Source organism: Porites lutea, chromosome 1 (genome assembly GCF_958299795.1).
Source record: "Porites lutea chromosome 1, jaPorLute2.1, whole genome shotgun sequence".
Classification (NCBI taxonomy): Eukaryota; Metazoa; Cnidaria; class Anthozoa; order Scleractinia; family Poritidae; genus Porites; species Porites lutea.
This window is the reverse complement of record NC_133201.1, coordinates 16,886,543-16,909,686: the sequence shown is the minus strand read 5'-3', so window position 1 is coordinate 16,909,686 and position 23,144 is coordinate 16,886,543. Positions and strand designations below refer to the sequence as shown.

Here is a 23,144-nt window from a genome sequence, read left to right as displayed (position 1 = left end):
AACCAACCTCAAAAACATGGGCAGAACCATGCAAAAATTACAGCACATCGGATCCATAAAAGATCTACGGCCCAAAAATTATAAAGTACAAACATTAACCATAAAGGACTGCAAACGAATATGTCATCTTTATGTAATACAATTGTGGTGGCAATTTTTCCAAATCTTTGTCTATCATTATGGCGACGTAGTTTTTTATGCTCAAACTTGGGGGGTATTGACCCTGAAAAATTGTATCGAACCACCTTAACGCCATTATTATTCTTTGCATCTAAGAAATCTTAGTTGCCAACTTACACTAAAGACGAAAATTATATTTCACCCTTGGCACCACCTGTCGAGTCTTTGAAGACGTTTTAAAGGGCCTGTTTACATGGAGTGGGGGACCCCGGTCTAGTGGGGTTGGTTTCTTTTGTTTTCACGCTCTGGAGGACAAAAAACAAAAGAAACCTACCCCACTAGACCGGGGTTCCCCACTCCATGTAAACAGGGTCTTTAAAATTAAGTTACCTGTTATTTTGAATATATCAGAGTAACTTAACTCCATTCAACTCTCTGGTCAAATCACGGATTAGTCTCGCCCTGTGAGCAAGCTCTCCATTTCGACTGGCGAGCGAAGCGAGCCACGAGAGAACTTGCGAGCGAGCGACTCTCGTGTAACTTCTCCCCATTCCCCCAAAAAGAGAGCTTGCTCGCAGGCTAGGATTAGAATCATAAAGGCTTTTATACCAAAAAATCACGGGATGCCCACTGCAAAAAGTCCTGCATTTATGGAAAAAGCCGTTTAGGCTTTTGCCAGCTAGCTTGTAAAAAATGAGTAAGACAGACCTCTGTAAAAAGCCATGGACACAGTATTTTACCTTTAACGGGTAATTCATTAAGTGCAATTTAACTGGCTATTATTTAATTTATATGTTTATAAATGATTATCTAAAATCCAAGTAAAAAGGGTCAAGCATTCGAATGATCATCTGGTTTCTCAAAAATCTTTTGAATTCATTGTGCTTTGGCTTTTGATATCTCACGTAGTAAACCAGGGGCCAGAAATTCTATTCCTTTTTATCACACACTCAGGAAAAACAGGTTGGACCAAAAGCTTAATAAAAACGATTCCTTAATTTTGCCAAAAAAGACACTAACCTTTGACAAACCGTCCTGTTTTGACAACTATAGCTAAAAAGCTAATTAACCGCCTGAAAATGTGACCCGGATTCGTCATAAGATGACTTATATTACATAACAAAAATAAAGCCCGCGCTCTGATTTCTGATTGGTCAGTTAACCATCAACGATTTGCCCATTGGTGCACGCCAACGAAAAGCTACCGTGGTAAGGTTCAGTCAAATTGAGAAAATCTCCTTTCTTGTAAGGTCAAAAATGCACCAATAAAATATACAAATGAAAAGTAGAAGCTGAAAGAGTACTCAGTTGTGGCTTTGAGGGAAAGTTAAAAGGTCAAGCGACAAATTTGCCTTGAAGGACTTCGTCCTTGTTTATTTCGCGGCGACTCGGTCTAAAGTATTTTTTCTTGGTTAGCAAAAGCTCTCACTTAAGGTTTGAGAAATAAAATTTGCAATTCAAAAATTTATAAATTTTCTACTAGCTTTATCACTTAAACCGTTTTCGCAGGTGGCTCTGAGTATTAGATAACTTTTTTTTCTTTTCAGTTTCAGGTCTTTTCCATAATATCTTGAGTTCACAAATTCACTACACTCATTTGAATTTATAAAAAAGAGAAAAACTTTCAAGAAAAGAAATTAAATTTCCATTCTCTATTTTATTATTTCTGTGCGATAGTTTTTACTTTTGTTATTTAACAAATTAGTAATAGTAGCCTGAGAGGAGCTTAAACGGCAGCTTAAATTGGTTATTTTTCTTATCCACAAAACCGAGGTAATGTGTAAAGGAAAAAGCTTCCTTTGTGTTTTAGTTTCTGAAACAATACGTCTATTAGAATATGTTTTATGTTTTAGCTTTTTAAACATTCTTTGTGACAGCTAAAGTGCTTTTAGCGACTATACCAGTAATAACACGGTTATTACTGTCATTATTAGCCAGGTCCAGTTGCTAAAACAGTGTGGGTGGAACAAGTTATATCATAATTAGCTGAATACAGAAACTTTGTTTAAGATTGAATAAATTATTTAGTTTTCTGTCCTCTTTTTTTTTGTTCAACATTTTTCACCCTTTCTGACAAATTTGTTTTGTTAAGTATCCCCCGCTTATGTTTTCTAGTTTATAGTCAAATATCGCAGAGTAGTCAGAATGTTAGGGTTATTATGCAACTCGATCTACAAAAATTAGAAAGCCGCCTGGACTATTAGTAGGGATAAAACTCATGAGAGGATTAGTAAAAAAGAAAACGGTTTGATCATTATTTCGGCTTTAGATGTTACTGAAAAGAAAACATCATGTCAATAAGTAACATTTTCCCTAATTAACGTTGAGATACCGCAACGTGTAATATATTAATCTTTGGTATTTTTTGGAAAGCTAGTATGCTGTAAAAATTGCAAAGATGGTTTTCCCGCGCAACCTTGGACTTTGAAGTGTAAATTCATTTATGTTAGGCTATGTTAGAGAACCATTGTCTTTGTTATGAGCGATAAGTTTACCCGTTCCATTAAATTATTCCATGATGCCTGATAATCTAAGAAACGATATGAAAAAGAGTTTGTCTAAACGGTAACCATTACATTAGAAGATGTGTGTTCTCCTGGTGCTCAACACATTGCCGTTCACCGGAGTCGGAAAAAGGTTTATATTCTTAAGAAATTTCATAATCCGTTATTCTTTTTAGGCTGAAAATTTTTCCGAGGCTAATTTTCGCCTCTGCATTTTGTGATCATGAATACATTAATTAAAGATGACACTTTGCTCTAGCTGATGTCGCTCATTGTGTCATATCAATGCAAATACGTCAAAAGTTTGAAAACACAACACATTGCACAAGAGGATATTTCTTCGCTTCCATACTGCATCTCAAGTCGAAGAAAATATCTTGCTCTTAACAAAGGCATTTAGGTTTCCTAGTGCGAACAAGTAAGCATTTCGCCTACTTGTTAGGACCGAGATCTCACCTAACTAACAAAAATCATCTTATTTGTTAGGGAAGTAGCTGAGCAAAATTTTAATTATCGAATAATTTACTGATAACGTGTAAATAACAATAGAAACCGCCATCTTTCTTGCGTCGAGTTTTATGTCAAATTGGAATCAGTCGGCAGGACTTCACTGTCCGTTTGTAGCAACCGACTTGCTTAAAAAACAGTGGAGACTTGGCAATCTCCATGATCATTTGTAAACAGACCCATGGCAAGTTTGGCGCAATAATATTAGCAGTAAAGGTAAAACTTATATTAACTTTCAATTAACTTAAAAGGTTTGTAGCCTCACTGGCTCAACGGCAATTTTGTTCACCAATTAAAAAATATATATATCCGTGCATATTTATTCTTGACAGCAGAGTCATCTAAGCTCGATTTTTGGGTTTGGTTGCAGGTGTTTAACGAAACACTGTTAAAGCTTGACTTGTTGGTTTATTGCCGTAAAAGTTTCTCCTGCAAGCAATGTTATAATCACGCTTTGTTCAAGGTTAGTAACTTGCAATTGGTATCAATAGTTTTGTTAGTTTAAATACTCCTTAAGCTGGCAAAAAAGACGTGGATTAGGCACCTAGAAGTATTATAAAGTGTACAGGAGAGGAAAAGTGGAACTATTTCCTCTTTGTGCCAATGCTATAAGATAACAGGGAAATAATTTCAGTTTAGTTGAACATTTTTTTAACGTTAGCTGAACTCGGTAACATGCATAACTTCGTGAACAATTCTGGGCCTTTTGCGTTGTCTGAACCATTTTGTTTGACATTTGACTGTTGATTCAAACAGCGGAACTTTTCATTGCGCCCAGCTCTCGATTAGTAGATGCAAACTAAGACAATTTCAACGCACCGTTTAAAAGGCAAAAGGAAGTTGTTTGAAAAAGCTAAAGATCCTTATAATAAGTTTCGAATGCAACAGAAATTCTTATTTAAAAACTAACCTAGAGGTCAAAAAGGGTCCCATTTTTGTGGGTTTTTTGGTGTCAAATTTCCGGTTCTTTACCACATTAAAATTTGCTGAATCTCATTAACGCATCGAAACCGAAAAACAGCTTTAACTTAACCAAACTCGTGACAAAACAAATTTTTGACCTAACTATGCATGTTTTCACAACAGTGTCGACTTTTTTATTCAAGCAATATTGTTACTGAGCTGGGTTTAAACGCAAGGAAAAAGCAATAAACAGATCGTATTTTGAGCATCTTAATACGGTGAAAATGCGTTTGCTGGCTGCAGGATTCTATGTTGGCTCAACGTTTGGCAGGGAATCGCGCTTCTGTCGCGAGCTTTTGAAAGAAATTTATTCATAAACTATCCATGTGAACGTCCCTTTATTACGGACAGTTATCTTGGCAGTTCCATGTAAAGGTTTCAAACATCATACAATTCCTATCCTCCATAATACGGACAACTCTGTAATGCAGTATTTTGGCTCCCTAGTTTAATTCCGCAAATTTGCGTTTTCACTGTGCTAAACTTGCTTGCTTTATTTACTTTTTTTAAACATTATTTTTGGTTTGTTTTTTAATTTTCTGACTTAGCTTCACTCTAATTTATACTTTGTTAACATTTTAGCGAGTGGAAATTCGATACTCACGGTAGTAGACAGTTTGCTAATCATTGTAAATTCGGCATATAGACAGATATTACAACGCAGAAGTCTTATTTTGGCGGTTAAATTCTATATATTAAATGGTAGGTATGTTTCAAGTAATTCCTAGAATGGTTGAACTCTGTTTGGTAAAGAATGTAATAATAGTTTAAAGGTCGGTTTGCAGTAATACTTTGTTACTCAGTTTAGCACAGCGGTCAGTCATTTTGCAAGAGAAACTTTATAATAGTTACTAGTTGCCACTTACGTGGATAACCTTGTGCGCAAAGCCGACATAAGGCATGACCGTTTTCAATCTATGACTTATAGAACAAACATAAGATTGTTTTAAGTGGCTGGGTATTAAGTTATTTCAAATGTTTTGATCCAATAGAAATTGCCTTATTGTAGACCTTAGATGCGAGGTAATAGCAAGTTGGGTGTTTGTGGTTTCTATTTTAATTTGCAATATTTTCAAAACACTGCATGTTTCCACGATTTCCTCATTCTTTTTGGTCAAGCAATATTCGAGCTTTAACCTTAGGGTTAAGGGAGAAACTGATCGTGTATTCAACATCTTAACTTTACTGCACATGCAAAGGATGCATCCCGAGTGAACTTTTAAAAATGTCATGTTTTCTCAACGTTTTCCTAAGAAAGAGTTTTGGATTTCTCACAGTCTTTCCTCCCAAAGGAAAGACTGTACCTGAAACAGGTAACTTACCTGTAATAAGTGGCGAACATTGGGCGTGGCCAAACTGGTATGGAACGTTAAAGCCTAAGTACATGACCAACGCTTTCAAGAACACAGAAATGGTCTACCTCAAAGCATAATTAAGTTAAGGAGACTGCCAAAAACGTCATAGCAGGAATGTTTCTTGATGGTACATTCGTAAGAAAAGGCCATTACAGAGTTGAATCTACTGGAAACACCGCCCTTATTTAAAAGTCACTAATTAATGAGTTTCTTAAGATATCAGCATTTCATGATAAAAATTCTTTAAGTTTGAGTTAGCTTTTAGCAACTTGCACAACATTGTGAGAACATTGAAGAACTATGGTCATGAAGCAGATTTGCGATCAACAGCTAATATGGAACAGATTGTTACAACACTCGCTATTGCTATAAGGTGAAGTCGGCTAAAGTTAGAGCTTCAGACGAAGGAAGTTGACGTTAACGAAGCAGGTGAGTGGCTGGAAACAGTGGTTCAAGTCCAAGAGGTTGCGCTTGGTCGTGCAAGTACTAAAGAGAGTCCTGAACAAGAGAAACCCTAAGTCAAATTATACCAAAAAAAGTGGTTTCAGAAAAAGAAGGATGCGCGGAATGAAACTGGTGCAAATTCACGAGCTAAAAAGAAAGTTTTGTGCGCAAAGGATAAAACGAACTGACATCGTGTAAAATTTAGAAGGAATCAACAGCAAATGAAAGATGGGAATTAGCAAAGAAGTTGGTTTTGTGTTTTTGTTGCCTCTCAGGGGGACATCGAGATGAAGGGTGCTCATTAAAAGGGACATGCGTTGAATGGAAGGGTGTGTGGTACGAGACCACCCACAACTTCATGCAGCCATAGAGCCACCACAGTTGAACCTTTCGGCTAAGACATTCCATCCCTAGCAAGGAGTTACAGGGTAGACTTCAGCAACTGGGGCACCAACATATCACTCGAATTGAAGAGTGAAGTCTACCACACCCTGCCGATGAAAATGGTAATATTGGAGGGGAGAAACGGGATAAAGATCAAAGCAAACGGCTTGGTTCTGGGTCGTCTACCTTAAGGAGGAGATCGCTGATATATTGAGTGTGAACGCTGAGTGTAGACCACAACGGGTTGCTGTTTTCGGAGCGAAGTCAATTGTGACGGTTGGCAAAAACTGTAATTGTTCGCCTAGAGAGAGTCCATAGGAGCGTTAAAAAGCACGTGTTTCTGTGGAAACCCCAGAAAATGTGTGAAATGACAGTAACTGATTAGTAGTACTACTCTAATGCAAGAGAAATAGACCATCCCCGCTATCTGGAGATCATAAAGCCTGTTGAACATGGAGAAGTTAAGTTACTGATTGGAAATGATCATTATGAGGAACTCCTTGTACCCCTTAGACATCACATAGTAAACTGGGCGAGGAGTGAAGATACCACTCGGATGGTTAATTGTTGGATATGTGTCGTCGGAAGTAGCAAACGAGTGCCATGCTGCTAACCATGTCTACACATTCCCTGCAACTTTTGCTCCAAAAATGAGGGCCAATGAGCTTATGCGGATGATTTAGGATGAAGAAGTGGTGGGAATCACTGATCGAAACATGCCTTTGACAGCAGAAGAGGTGCCTGCTACCCGCGAGGTGGCAGACTCAAGGCGTTATATGCTGAGGGGCGCTATGAAGTGACTATTCCGTGGAAGGACGGTAAACCGCCGTTATACTGCAACAGACAGATTTTAGTTGATGCAATGGCCGAACGTTGCTTAGAAATACTGCCAGGTGATGGAAGCAAATGAATCCAAGGGCTGCATCATGACCCTGGAGCCAGGAGAAATTGATGATGGCCCAATTAAAAGTTGGGTACCTACCTCATTTTTCTGTAGTGAGAGAAGACAAAGAGACTACCAAAGGGAGGAGAGTTTTCGATTCAACAACCACATATGGCAGAAAAAGCCTTAATTATACCATATTGCCTGGACCTTAACTGCAGCAAGATGTTTTTGATTTACTATTGCGTTTTCGCAGTGATCCTGTAGCCCTGGTAGCAGATCGATCTGACGAAAATCTTCTCACAAGTCACCATGGCAAAGCAATACAGACGGTCCTATCGCTTCCTGTGGAGAGGGTTAGTCCTCTCGAGACCTCTGAAAGTCTATAAAGCAATAAGACTGATGTTTGGTGACCGCGTCTCACTTTACCTTACCCAGTATGTTGAGCGAAAACATGCAGAAGATAACAGAAATGACTACCCGCTAGTAGTAGCCATGGTCCCTGACAAATGTGCGTGGATGACATAATGACTTCCTGGGAGACTGAAGATGAACCGCGAGACCACAACGAGGTACCAGGAATCTGATTTACATCTTGGCCTTTATTCTTCTTAATCTTCTTACAACTTCTGCTTACTATACTTCTCCCTACTTTTCCTACTCTACTTCTGCTTTTCTCTACTAACTTCTACTAGTTCAAGTATAGTAGCGGTTTTAGTAGCCAAAGCTGGACATGTTTAGGTTAGCTGACCGGAAGAGTTTCTATTGTATTTCTTATCGCTAACACTGCAACAGGTTTGCTATTGTCAGGGTATAGATAAGCCTACGCACAGCCGCAGCTGATAATTACCAAAGAACAAAGGTCAGCTCTAACACTACAAACACGACCACCTGTAACATTCCTAATATGGCAATAAGTAAATTCGCGAGCTAAGCATAACTTCAAGTACAATTAAAAACAAAAGATCAAAACAGGAAAACAGCACGTGGACAAAAACAAGACTTAATGAAACAAAAACTAAACTTAAAAGGTAAGATGGATCCGTCTGAAAAATAACTTTCAAAATACTTCACAACAATACTATATCAAAATGGATCAAGCTAGACGCCGATGAATTTAAATTAAAGCAGGAATTTTTGCAGCGTTTTCAGTGGCCCTCACCGCCTCCCTAGTAATAAAGAAAAAAAATAGCAGTCTGAGTAGTATACTATGTTGAAAGATAAGCCCTGTTAGTGTCTTCCCCTGTCTTCCCTTTATTAATATGCATAAGGGTCGAGTCTATGACGTCACCTATTGTGATAACCTAGGGGAAAAATGGGTTCCTCCATACTAATTAAGTGCCTAGTCAGTGTCTTCCTGCATACTAATTCGGGATAGGTTTACTAATGAGCGTCACTCTACTTCAATAGGAACAATAGGCTTGCCTAGACTTGCCCGGTAAGTAACTTGAGCCCGGTTTTCGGACCGTTTATTAGAAGAAAAATAGGAATAAGAGAAGCGATCACCTAGCAACGCGAGAAACGGCTTCCTATATCTTATTTAGCGCTAAAACTCAGATATACATAAACAAAACACATACAGAAAGTGGAATTGAAAAGTCTTTATTTCAATTTAGTTTACGTCTTCTTATTTGGCGCTAAAACTCAGATATATATAAACAAAACATACACAAATTGGAGCTGAAAACTCTCTAAGTTTGTCTGACGTTTTCTCCTTTCTATCTCGAGGAAATGAAAGTCTCGTCATTTTCACGCACGGTTAATCAGTTAATTATGCGAGTTCGCAAGCCCAAAGTTGAATACAAATTAGCTCTACAGGAAAGACCCAAGGGAGAGAATCTTGACGTATTATTATAAAACAAATAACTTAACAAAGATTAATTAAAACACGCGCCTAATAATTGCTAGCAATAAAATCTGACACGAGATACCGTTTAAAACAAAAAGAGTCAAATACACAGCGATTTGAAAGAAATCTATTAAAACAGTCAAAGAAAGCAAGTCATGTTTTACTTACCCCTCTCCCTTTTCTATTTTATTTCCTTCCTCAATTTTTTCTTTTTCCCTTCTCCACAATTTTATTATTTTCCCTCCTCAATGTTTTTATTCCCTCCTCCACAATTTTTATTATTTTCCCTCCTCAATGTTTTTTATTCCCCTCCTTCACCTCCACCTCCTCATTTATTCTATATATTTTTCCATCCACAAATACATCGACCTCCTAGCGACCCTACATCGACCCCACATCGACCCTACATCGATCCCACATCGACCCTACATCGACCCTACATCGACCCCACATCGACCCCACATCGACCCCACATCGACCCTACATCGACCCCACATCGACCCTACACTCAACTTTTTTTTAACACTGCTTTGTAAATAGTGAAGCTATATACCACCACCGCCACATTTCTATTGTTTTCCCACCACCACCACCACCGCCACATTATTATTGTTTTCCCTCCTCCTCCTCATTTTTTATTGTTTTCCCTCCTCCTCCTCCTCCTCATTTTTATTGTTTTCCCTCCTCCTCCTCCTCATTTTTTATTGTTTTCCCTCCTCCTCCTCCTCCTCATTTTTTATTGTTTTCCCTCCTCCTCCACCTCCTCCTCCTTATTTTAATTGTTTTCCCTCCACCACCACCACCACCACCACCACATTATTATTGTTTTCCCTCCTTCTCCTCTTCCTCCTCCTCCAACTCCTCCACATTTCTATTGTTTTCCCTCCAAGTTTGGCCTTTAGGCCTTTTAGGCCTGATTTTGGCCTCTTTGGCCTTTCGAGGGAAAACAATAGAAATGAGGAGGAGTTGGAAGAGGAGGAGAAGGAGGGAAAACAATAATAATGTGGTGGCGGTGGTGGTGGTGGTGGAGGTAAAACAATAGAAATGTGGTGGCGGTGGTGGTGGTGGTGGTGGTGGTGAAGGAAAAACAATAGAAATGTGGTGGCGGTGGTGGTGGTGGTGGTGGTGGTGGAGGAAAAACAATAGAAATGTCGTGGCGGTGGCGGTGGTGGTGGTGGTGGTGGAGGGAAAACAATTAAAATGAGGAGGAGGAGGTGGAGGAGGAGGGAAAACAATAAAAAATGAGGAGGAGGAGGAGGAGGGAAAACAATAAAAATGAGGAGGAGGAGGAGGAGGAGGGAAAACAATAAAAATGAGGAGGAGGAGGAGGGAAAACAATAAAAATGAGGAGGAGGAGGAGGAGGGAAAACAATAAAAATGAGGAGGAGGAGGAGGGAAAACAATAAAAAATGAGGAGGAGGAGGGAAAACAATAATGATGTGGCGGCGGTGGTGGTGGTGGGAAAACAATAGAAATGTGGCGGTGGTGGTATATTGCTTCACTATTTACGAAGCAGTGTTAAAAAAAAGTTGAGTGTAGGGTCGATGTGGGGTCGATGTGGGGTCGATGTAGGGTCGACGTAGGGTTGATGTGGGGTCGATGTGGGGTCGATGTGGGTCGATGTAGGGTCGATGTGGGGTCGATGTGGGGTCGATGTAGGGTCGATGTAGGGTCGATGTGGGATCGATGTAGGGTCGATGTGGGGTCGATGTAGGGTCGCTAGGAGGTCGATGTATTTGTGGATGGAAAAATATATAGAATAAATGAGGAGGTGGAGGTGAAGGAGGGGAATAAAAAACATTGAGGAGGGAAAATAATAAAAATTGTGGAGGAGGGAATAAAAACATTGAGGAGGGAAAATAATAAAATTGTGGAGAAGGGAAAAAGAAAAAATTGAGGAAGGAAATAAAATAGAAAAGGGAGAGGGGTAAGTAAAACATGACTTGCTTTCTTTGACTGTTTTAATAGATTTCTTTCAAATCGCTGTGTATTTGACTCTTTTTGTTTTAAACGGTATCTCGTGTCAGATTTTATTGCTAGCAATTATTAGGCGCGTGTTTTAATTAATCCTTGTTAAGTTATTTGTTTTATAATAATACGTCAAGATTCTCTCCCTTGGGTCTTTCCTGTAGAGCTAATTTGTATTCAACTTTGGGCTTGCGAACTCGCATAATTAACTGATTAACCGTGCGTGAAAATGACGAGACTTTCATTTCCTCGAGATAGAAAGGAGAAAACGTCAGACAAACTTAGAGAGTTTTCAGCTCCAATTTGTGTATGTTTTGTTTATATATATCTGAGTTTTAGCGCCAAATAAGAAGACGTAAACTAAATTGAAATAAAGACTTTTCAACTCCACTTTCTGTATGTGTTTTGTTTATGTATATCTGAGTTTTAGCGCTAAATAAGATATAGGAAGCCGTTTCTCGCGTTGCTAGGTGATCGCTTCTCTTATTCCTATTTTTCTTTTAATAGACGGTCCGAAAACCGGGCTCAAGTTACTTACCGGGCAAGTCTAGGCAAGCCTATTGTTCCTATTGAAGTAGAGTGACGCTCATTAGTAAACCTATCCCGAATTAGTATGCAGGAAGACACTGACTAGGCACTTAATTAGTATGGAGGAACCCATTTTTCCCCTAGGTTATCACAATAGGTGACGTCATAGACTCGACCCTTATGCATATTAATAAAGGGAAGACAGGGGAAGACACTAACGGGGCTTATCTTTCAACATAGTATACTACTAGTGTGTAAGCGAAGGATAGCTAATAAACATAAAGAACATAAACACCATAAGCTTGTTGGTTACTGAACTCGTGTTGTAGTCTTTGAACTATTGTGTCTTCTCTGAACTACACTGAAAACTACACTATTGTGTCTTCGCTGAACTGCACTGAAAACATTGTTGACTTCGCACTCAAAGAAAGATTGCTAATATTATTAGACGAGGAGTAATATACATATTCTTATTGATTTGTGTGTCTCTACTGAACCCAAGTTGTGGTCACTGAACCGTTTGTTTTTGCTGAACTATACAGACAAAAAGCAAGACTAATTTGAATTCTGGGGAAGATGCGACTCGAGGGCCACAAGCGAAGGTCCTGACAATTGATTATCACCGGTTCATTGCACCTGAGTTTTTGTATGAGCATGAAAATGACTGGCCTCAAGAAAAAGATATAGTGTATAAGCAAGGAGCGTTCAGGATAGTGTCTAGCTCAGATAGTCACCCCGAAGATGACCTTTATGTTAGCGGTTTCAATACCATTGGTTGATAGACTAAAGTACGTTAGTTGGAACCGACTTTAAAAAATTTAAAGAGAACTGTGGTTGAAACAAGCACAACAGTACGTGGGAAAGATTTCCTGAAGATACGAGAAATTTGATTGGAGGTAAAATAGTCAGATGGCAGAGCCACTTCAAACCTCTGACTCTGTCTTTGTTCACCTGTTGTTAAACTATATTGAGAATCACTTGACCAATAAATGGATTTGCACTAAATTTGTTGATAGCAAATAAGTCGCAAAAACGCGCAAACGTAGGAGAAATTTGGACTTTGGAATTTTTTATTGTTTTCACGCACAGGAATAGTAAAAAATATTCCAGGGGCAAATAGAGCGGCTGAACTCTCGTATTCTGCAAATCAGTCCACTTGAGGAGACCACTATCTTTACTATGTTATTTATTTTCTATTGCAGATGTCAAGGCAAGGAAGAACTTTGCTGGTATTAATTTTGTTGTCAGTGTGGACAGTTACAGGCAAGTAAAATTATGATTCGTTTGTCACTGTTTGTATTATCGTCTTTACGTTTTTTTCTTTTCTCTGTTATGTATTAACAACCCAGCTAGAAGTGTAGCACAAAACAATTCAAAAGCAAAGTATGGGCAAACACATTATTTTTAGTTTAAATGATAATAAATGTACAAGAATTAACTTTTTGGTTGACAAGTAAACGTTGGTGGTAACTTGAGACGTTCTAAGGCAATACAAATGCTGGAATTGTTGTTATAATTATATATAAAAATATATAGAGGATATTACACTGTGGCGAGAAGATATGAATTTTATGTTCGAGTGGCAAGAACAATATCTCACGAGTGAGCGAAGCGAACGAGTAAGATATTGTTCTTGCCACGAGAACATAAAATTCATATCTTCGAGCCAACGTGTAATGTTCTTTTTATTATATGGAGCAACCAATTCAACAAAAGCAAAAGGCGGGAATCGTGACGTCACTGAACGATACGACACTCACAAAGGTGACATACGAAAAATACGCCACTCGGGTCCCGGATGAAGTGGCGTATGGAATCTACGAGTGGTTTAGTTCCCAGTAAAACACTCTCCTCCATATAATAATACTCCATATCTGCTTATGTTCTTGTAGCTTATAGATCAGCCACTGCTATAATCCGTATCGGAAATCTACCGACTGATAACCCTGAACGTAAATCGTATAAATGCATCCTTCCCTTTTTTTGAACAGGTTATTATTTTTAATAAATGAAAGAGCAGGCCACTGAGATAAAAAAAGGGGGTCATTATAACGAATAATAACCTAATGTTCGATTTCAGTAGCCACAATAATGACTTGCTGGTTCTAAAACAGTGGAAAGGTGCATTCAATCGGATAATAACCTCGCTCTTCAGCCTTCTGCCGCTGCTTTGTAAGAAGGCCTTGGGCTCAAGCATTATCCTGTATATATTACATTGCATCTTTACCTAATTTATTACTAACCTTCTTTACTGTTTTCTTCAAAATTTTCAAGATAATCTAGGTTGGTCTACCCTGTCCATTCATATTGCTCCGTTACTAAATCTCACGGCTTTCTTTACTTGCGTAACTTTCAGAACCTCGCCTTAAACCAAACAAGCTTCTCTCACTATATTTTTTTATCAAAAATGTCCTTAATTATTAAAAGAAGAGTCTTTTATTAGCGTCTGTTAATTTCCGTAATTTCCCGTATTCTGAAAACGTAAAACCTACAAAAAATTGCATTCAACTACGGTGGATCCATGTTTTGTGCCATTCAGCTCAGAGATTGCATTTGACTCTTTGCATGTGAGTTTTTATGTTTCTCAACCAATCTCCTTACCAATGGCGGTGTGTACAGTTACTTTTTATAGAACTGACACTCAGACAAACAAATGAGTCTTAAGTCATTAAAATATAATATTTGTCTGACTCTCACAAAAATGAAACAATTGAAACAAACATTGCAAACATCATTTGTCCCTCTGTAATAGACCCAGTGAAACCCTATCCAGTGGCTCAATTCAGTCTACCCTCTCCGATACCTGGCGAATATATAGTTCGTTTGTACCCGAATAATTTTATGCCCCCCTCCCCTCCCCCACCACTTTCTATTGTGGATTCTACAAAATCATTGTATTTCGATATTCATATTTGTTTAAAAGAAGCAAAAATATAAAACATAATTACCATTGACAAAAAAAAGGGTTTTCAAAGGTTTCACACCGGTGAAGATGTAGGGCCTGTCACCCCTTTTAGGTTTTATGAGAGATACAAAACTAAGAAGAAAAGGGCAGTGGAAAATAAACCAGCCCGGTGACATTTTCTCCGGTAAACCGGTTAAGATATAGATTTTACTGCATGGGTATGTTAAAAAGGGGTGTTCAGGATCATTAGCCGATATAATAGCGATCATAATAATCCGGCTTCTCAGTAGTGCTATGGAACCGAAGAGAATTCTTATTACTTATAACGTGTTAAGCGTTAAAATTTAGCCTGTCAAGAGAGTACAGAGTTTGTGAGTTTTTGTTTTAAACATTGATTTTCGCACTTCTATTTGCAGTCGTCAACTCTGAAGCATGTTCCTTTGCCGTTAACGGATCCAGTGGGCTCATCAGCTTTAGCAGTGAAACCAATAAATTCACGCGTTATTGTACGTGGATCATCACAGTACCATCCAACCACACCGTCAAATTGATATTTACGACATTTCGTCTATCTGGATATTTTTCCTGGTATCAACCCGAGATCCAAGTCTATGACGGAAAAAGGAAAAATGATACCGTACTGGGCGTTTTTAATGGAACAAGACAGCCCTTCCTCATAAAAACAAGTGGTCGGTTCATGATGTTGACTTTAAAAAGGGTGTATTGTCCGTTTACCTCTTGTATCTTTGAAGGAGCATATTACACGAGAAAAGGTAAGCGATAGTAAGTTATCAAAACGACAAAATAAGAACTCAATACGAATGCTAATTAGCTCATCATTAAAATGAGTTTGACTAATGGCGAGGCCCACCGGTCGCGGGTCGCGGATTATATGTCGCGGGTGCGGGTTTGATGTCGCGGATGCGGGTCGAAAGGAGCGGGTGGAAAATTATTTTGCGTGAAATTCAAGTTAGAGTTCGAGGCAAATGACTAAGAATGACTGATAATCAGTAGATAATAACTCCTCTAAGTCACTAAAAAGAATCCTCCTTTTGAGGGAGGGTCTAGGTGACTGATAAAAAATTTCACAACTGAAATGAAATAACTCCCCCATCAAACTTAAAGTCTTAAAACGTTTACAGAAAAACAATCGTTTTTATGCACAAGACTCCTCGGTAGCAACCAACAGCCAATTCACAGGTTACGAAAGTCAGAGTCAATATTATCGTCTAAAGGAAAGAGCTAAAAGAAAAATCGATCCGAATTAAGTTTTTTTTTTTGACCCAAGTTAAAAAAACGAAATCCAAGATCTTTATTGGAATATTCTCTCATCGATAGGTTTCAATATTCTATGGCAATGGAGGCTCCACCACACGTATATGCTGAGGCTCCGCTAAATACTCTTGGGTTTCGTTGAGCGAGGTGTTCTACGGTACAAAGAGTATTCGCTTATATTTTTGAAGTATTTTTGAAGTAGGTTTAAGCAACTCTAATTTTGCTTGCAACCTGATATAACTTGAAATTGGAACATCTTAGAAACCTGCTAAATTGACTATTTCAGAAAAGCCGAGGATAAGGGTACCGTTGGCGGAGTTGCGAACTGTACCAGAGCATTATATCTGGTTTCTGCTGGAAGGTACCCCACCGATTAACTTGACTCTAGTGAATACATCAACATCTTTGGAGGGCAGTTTCATCAGAAAAGGATTTCAAATAAATCGGACGGGTACCTACAAGTACACTCTACTAGCAGAAAACAATGAAGGAAATGACTCAAAAACGGTTGACGTAACCGTTCTGGGTAAGGATTCAATGCTGTTAAATTTCATTCAATATAGATGCGACATTTTGCAATTAAAACAACCATAGTAGTTCTCACAAACAGTTGTGTTAAATCTTGTCCTTATTTTATCTGTTGATGATTCAGTTCAAATTTTTGACTACTTGCTCTTGTTTCGCCATTGTTTTGAACACGCGCACTTTGTGTCCATTTAGGTTTGTAAACAATACGAATTTACCAAAATATAATATTAGAATTTTGGTCTCACCCTTAATCAATAAGTAAAATGAAAATTCGTTATTAATACTGTATTAATGCATATATCGAAGTGTACCACTTTCTTGAAAAATCCCCCCACCAACTGCCTTATTCTTGCGAGATTCATTTTACAGATTGCAATCATTGGTGTCGCAGTACAGGTTCGATAAGTTATGGCCAAGTTACCAACGAACATGACTGTAGTGAAAGCAACATAACACATAACTGGAATTGCATTCCAACTACAACCACTAAATTGTAAGTGTACTTCCTTTTCCCCCTTAGATTTATTGGTGTACTGTTTTCCTATTTTTTCAGTATGGACTCCGGTGTTTCGAAATTTTTAAAACTGTTTCGTTTTAAGATATTATCGTTTTTCATATATTTTTAAAATTGCCATTGTTTTATCCCAGTTTCACATACAAGGTACAAAATGCTCCAAAATCCCGACCCTGAAAGTAAGACAATCTTTTTGCAGCCTCCATGTACCTGCTTTATTTTAACGTGACAAGAGCGCCAGGCTACTTTCTAGTAATAAGCGCTTTAAAGGCTGACGATCAAGTGTCTCCATAACATTGCTCTGACCAGATCTTTTTAAGAGTTATTTTATTAGGTCTTCACATGTCCATTCGACTAAGCGTAATGGTTTAGATATTTTGTACAGCTGCCAAGAAAGGAACATTTTATACTGGAGCCCAGGCTCTTAATAACTTGCCACCCCATCTGAAGGAAGTTGACTCCACAGTGATTTTTAAAACACTTCTTAATGATATTATTTTTTAGAGTTCTTGTAAATATTTTGGAGTTTTTTAGAGTCTTAATTTACGTATTTATATAATTCGTAGTTTTTATCCATCGACATTGTACATGGTTTTTACACTTTTTCTGATAGTTGATCTGTTTAAATTAGTTATTTTTTCCTTTAATTGTTAATTTTTTAGTTGCCCAGGGCACCCATTTATAACAGCTTCAGCTGACGGGTTTAAATATGTTATCATTATTAATATTAATCTTGGACTTTTAAATGAGCGTGCATGCAATTCAAAACTTGACCTTTCATCTACAATGTGGAAAAAGTTTCGCCTGCACGCATTCAGTTTCTCAATCGTTATCTATACCATAACCTGTTGCACGCTATTGAATAAAATACACGTGGGCACGCGAATCACTGATGATGCTTAGGCGGCAGATGTCCAAATAAATGACATAGGTGCATCAAAACCTGCAGCGCGCTATTTCAATCTCCCTTCCTTCCTTCAAGCATGCAGCATGCAGTTTCTTTTACACCAGGGAATCACAGAGCTTTGCAAAAGCCTTATCTTTCAAATAGGCACTCAAAATGCCCACGGAATCAATAAATGCTGCTCTTTCAACTAATTCATTATTATTTTTTACACATTGCCATGTTCCCGGCCACCAATAGCATTGCATAATGTTTAACGAGCGTCCGTAAACAAAACTAACAACTAACATTCATCTTCTTTCTCATTAGTATTATTATTATTATTATTATTATTATTGTTATTATTGTTATTATTATTATTATTACTATTATTATCACAATCATCATTATTATCATTATCATTATTGAAGATGATGTGAACTGTGAAAATAAAAACTTTAAATGAAGATGTGGTCGTCCCAGTGTTAATTGCAATTTCAACAATTGCAAATAAACCCGGTTTTATTTTAAAAAAAAAATGTTGTGTCCCAATGGGTGGGTCTTCACAGCTCAAATGGTAGAGCACTGTAGCGCTACCCGCCATGGGTTCGAATGCTGTTGAAGTCCCGAATTTTTTCGGGTGTATTTGTAGTTGCTTAAATTGTAATTACCACTGCATATCTTCATTTAAAATTATCATCTTCATCATCATCATTATTGTTACTATTGTTTACCGGTTAAGGTAAATTCTAGTTATTTTTCCACTATATAAAGCTTTACATTTAAACCTTAAAATAATTTAATAAAAATGGGTATCATTATTGTTATCGTCGTTGTTGGTTTGTCCTCACTGAAGTGCAATTATTTCTTCTATTTAATTTCCTAAAATAACTCGAATTTGTAAGATAGCCAGAAAAGAAAACATCTAGAATTGTAATTGATAATTTGTTCGTGTGAGATCTATATGGTTTTTCTATTGGCAAGCCGATTTCCATTAAGGTCTTCGCTGATATTTAAGTAGCAGGTTTTTGCGTGATGTTTTTGACCCTCTTTACTTTAATTTTGCTGCAGGGATTTATCGTCAAGCAAGATCGAGAAGCTGCCGCCAGGAATATTCACAAATCTTTCTTTTATGGAAAAGTTGTAAGATATTAAAAATTTTTGTGTTGTTTATTCAGTGTTACTATTTGAGGATATAATAGTATACAGCTATCTCCCGAAAAGGGACGGTGGGTGACGAGAGGCGTCGAGGTATATATCTGCCACTGTGCACTCTCCCTTAGAGGGATGATCGTTTTACTATTTATCAGTTGTTTACTTAGTAAGTGCTGTATTTTCGTTTAATTGAAAGTGTTTCCGGGGATCTCATCAAGTGTATTTTTAGGATTTTGTTGTAAATTATATAAGATAATAGTTTTCTATATACAAGTAAACTGCAACAAGTCAAATTACGTAGCTTTCTTAGTATTTTCTGGTAAAGCTGGTTTGGTTCCCCCCCGCCCATAAAAGTGAAAAGCTAAAGATACACCTAATTGCAATAAGGTTGTTATAGAAAAAAGCAAAAAGTTAAATAGGAATTAATTAGCATATAATTATCATACCTTGCAACATTCACAACACACGCGCTTACAGCTGAATATTAATCACGTAATATGAGAGAAATCATTTGCATCAGTTTCTTACTATCATTCTCATGCAATTCAAGGCTGAATCATCTGGCGAATTTCAAACGTGCTTGAATTACAAAGCACTTCGGATAACTACCAAAGAAATAATGGCTCCATTTTTTTCAATAAATATAGCCTGGGGTAAATTCCAGGAACTCTACGCGTGTTTTAGATTAGTGCTAAATAGAAAAGCCAGTCTGCGTATGGTTTGCAGTGTACAACACCATTTGATCACAATTTTCAAGCAACAAATCAGGGGCGTAGGCAGGACTTTTGATTGTGGAAAGGGTGAGGGGGTCCTCCGCCAGTTCCTCACCTGAGCCACAAACCAAGCTTCGTTTGTCAGGACATAATAGATTGGCAACTGAACGTGCGACAACCGAGACATGACATTGCTCGCGTCAATTTACCTTTTTCTTCCTCGAATTGTGCGGCTTCTTTTGATGGAGAATGTTGGCTCTAAAATGACTATGGCGCCTGTCTATCTTACAGCGCGGAATTACAGAATTATCTCTTGCTGTTGTGAATGAATTCTTAAATAATTGTCAAATACTGAATTAAAATACGCAAATGTAAATCACGTGGCTAATTTATTCCTATTTGGCTTTTTTGCTTTTTGTTTTTTTTCTATGACAACGTTATTGCAATTAGGTGTATTTCAAGTTACGGGAGTTAATCAAAACGCGCACTGATTAGGTACAAATTAAATTTATGCTCTTATTATCTTAAAATATCACTCTCCTGATGATTAGGAAACTTCTCATGGCAGCCTGATCTGATAATAGGGGTTTATTTTTTTTTTCACTAACTTTCGTCTTTTGTAGTTTGTCAGGAGCCCATGGAGCCCATAACCCGGAGCGTTCAACTGCCATAAATTCGTGCAACAGCGTTTTTACAAGTGAGTTTATTTTTAGATACGCTTTTCCCGCGAAAAATAACTGTTCCACGAGGTCAATTCCTGCATTTGATCGTCGTTTAGACTGCTAGTAGCTCGCTTGGACCTTTTCACAGTCGGCTATTTCGAAGATGATTTCGATTTAATTCCCTTTGCGTGAATTATGCGTTGTCGTCGATGAAGTAGACGTCCTGGCTTGGTTTTGCAAATCTTCTTTTGAACTGCTAGTTTCCGTGTAAATACTGAAATTATCGTTTGAAGTACTGTCAGAAGACTCCTCTGAAGATTTCTCACGTGTGTCCGCCATATTTTTTTCAATGTGAAGGAGTTGTCCTAGTTGCGTATTAAAAGTTTATCATTGATGACGCAATTGCTAGTGATTCGCTTTTCGAAAGCAATTCGCGGGAAAAGCTTATCTAAAAATAAACCTACTTGTGAAAACGCCGTTGCATAGGCGCAGTATGGAAGTTAGACGCTCCGGGTTATGGGCTCCTGAGTTTGTAAGTAACTGTTCAAACACATTTTAACCATTTTCAAAAGCTCTAATCGGGATGTAAACATCTTTGCTCGGTTTGCAGAGAAATGTGTCAAACATTCTGTAAAAACCAAATTGGCATTATAAATTCATGTTTAAATGATGTCATATCACTGGCTTTAAAAAGAATTGTTTTCAGAGAGTTCCTTTAAAAAATATCCTTCGCGCCGCACATTTTGGGTGCGCGATCAGGGAGGTCTTTCTATCGTACCGTCATGTTGCTGCAGCTGTGGGTATGCTAAGCGACTTTCCTTAGCTTTAAACATTTTACCACGTCGCTTATTTCTGCTTTTACTTTTTTCAAGTTTCGCTACGGATAAGTAAGGTGGACTGGCTTCAACGTTATCATTACACGCTGAGTTCAGTTGATCTTCCTGAAAGTTAGCCTCCAATGCACGGAGGCGTTTTTAGGGAGTCGTATTCCCTTCCTCTCCACAAGAACCTGCTAACCCGAGACCAACAATCCTTTCGAAATGTTTTTTCGAATGGTAATGTGACCAATATAAATCAACAGTGAGATATATTTTCTTACAATTACCCGCGCATTCTATCTACCTTGAGAGATGTGGACGCTGTGAAGTCAAAAATGACTAAAATGCAATTATTTTACTTATCATTGCACCGAAAAAATGAATGAAAGCGAATACAAGCGTTTTTTGTGCGACGGTCTAATTCATTCATCTGCTGGAAGAGTAGACAATTTGCGGAAAATTGGAAATGACATTCCTCGCTTGATCGAGTGGGCAGGGGGTGAGAATTTCAGCAAATAACAGAGCTTTGGATCCGGGTTGTTTACTTACGCGCCAAATGCCAAAAAAGGCTCAGTGTGATTAGAAAAAGCAAAGAAGAATGAAGAAGACATCATTTACATTTATGTGGCAGTCTGTAAATCGAAGGGTATATCAGCAAATTTCGAATAAAGATGTTGACATTAGAGGTGAAGCTTTACACTTCATGCAACAACAAAGCGAACTTCAGCGTCGAAATCTCTGAAGTTTTCTTACTCATCGCGACACATGAAACAATATTACTCCATCTTCCCTGCTCTTAAAATTGCTTTATAACCTACCTCATTAACATAACTTTTCCACGTCGATGGGACAGAATCTCTCTCCGACGTTCAGTGTTCCACCGTGACTGTATAGTGCCAAAAGCAACCGAATGCGCTGTTTCCTCTACTTTTCCGTGTCTTCTGGCTACAAATCGCGCAGTCTGACTAGGATACTCTGGTGCGAGAGGTGACACAACTACCGCTACGTGACCCGAAAAAGTGGTGACTGAGGCTATCATTCAACGAATGTTAAACTGGTTGAACAAGCAATTTGCCAAATCCAGTCAGCAAACTAGTGTATATGTCGCCTTGTTACTTTAAAAGTTCGTAAATCGCTTTTAACTGAAATGAATTTAACCGAGAAATCTTAAACTTGATAAACACGGGTGCTGAAAGCTCTATCAAGATCATTTGTCCTGGCTTTGTTGTCGTGAAAAGCCTTTGCGTTCAAGGTAAACTCACTAGATTTTGGTAGGTACCATATGCATTTGATTGGCAAAGCGGCGGAAAGAAATGTTGGTCTTGGCTAAGCAGGCGTTCTTGGGGAGGGAGGAAATACTAATCCCCTACAAAAGCCTGCGTGAGAGGCTACCTGAAAGCCCAGTTCCTACATGTAGTTCAAAAACCGGTCAATTTTGCTTTATTATTTATATTTATTTATTTATTTTTATTTTTTTATTTATATATTTATTTCACTTTATTATTTTCAAAATTATTTAAACTGATCTTGAATGCAAACACAGCGAACATAGAACAGCTTTTCAGGCCTGAAAAGTTCTCGGAACTTTCGAGAAATGGACCCCTGGTCGTAAAGTCACCGAGACCGCCGACGGCGTGGATGTCATTTGAGTGTATGTGGCTAGATGTGGATGTGGGGCTGGCTAGGTTTATGTTCGTTGTTTTGGAGAAAAACACCCTTGCTGTCACTTCCACTAAGGGGGGCTGGTTTTCCTGAATGTGCGCTGAATCTACGACTTGTAATTTCGATGTTTCGAAGTGTGAGTTCCCCTTACGTGGGCTTAATGACCTTACCGATTGGACGTATGGTTTTCTTAGAGTAAGGATATTTATAGGAGAGGGAAGGTCTCAGTCTGGCGGCAGATGATAGTTTCTCGAAGACTGACAAGAGAGGGTTGTGACATGAAGTGGCATAGTCCACCTGCATTAAAGCTTTACAGTCCTTTCCAGATTAACAGACTGAAAGCCTTATTAGGTATTTGTCATTTTCCAAGTTATCATGAACAGCGGAGACTAAAGAAGAACGGAAAACAACAGATAAGCAATATGGAAATTAGTCGTTTTCCCCTGCTTGTGGCGGAGGAGGCTCCTGTTGTTTGTTTTTTTAGCTTCTCTTAAACCTTTTGGCTTTAAGTTACCTTTGGGGAT

The 23,144-nt window shown here is 38.2% G+C and overlaps 1 protein-coding gene across 1 annotated transcript in view; it reads left to right on the top strand.

Moving 5' to 3' along the window:
* The window catches only part of LOC140924859 (uncharacterized), a 110,693-nt gene that overhangs the window by 7,053 nt on the left and 80,496 nt on the right, over window positions 1-23,144 (top strand). The window contains exons 3-10 of the mRNA XM_073374887.1: window positions 7,417-7,516; window positions 12,048-12,257; window positions 12,708-12,768; window positions 13,398-13,457; window positions 14,827-15,183; window positions 15,972-16,211; window positions 16,583-16,706; window positions 18,682-18,753. Coding sequence (XP_073230988.1) covers window positions 7,417-7,516; window positions 12,048-12,257; window positions 12,708-12,768; window positions 13,398-13,457; window positions 14,827-15,183; window positions 15,972-16,211; window positions 16,583-16,706; window positions 18,682-18,753 — 1,224 coding nt within the window. The remainder of the gene's footprint in view (window positions 1-7,416; window positions 7,517-12,047; window positions 12,258-12,707; window positions 12,769-13,397; window positions 13,458-14,826; window positions 15,184-15,971; window positions 16,212-16,582; window positions 16,707-18,681; window positions 18,754-23,144) is intronic.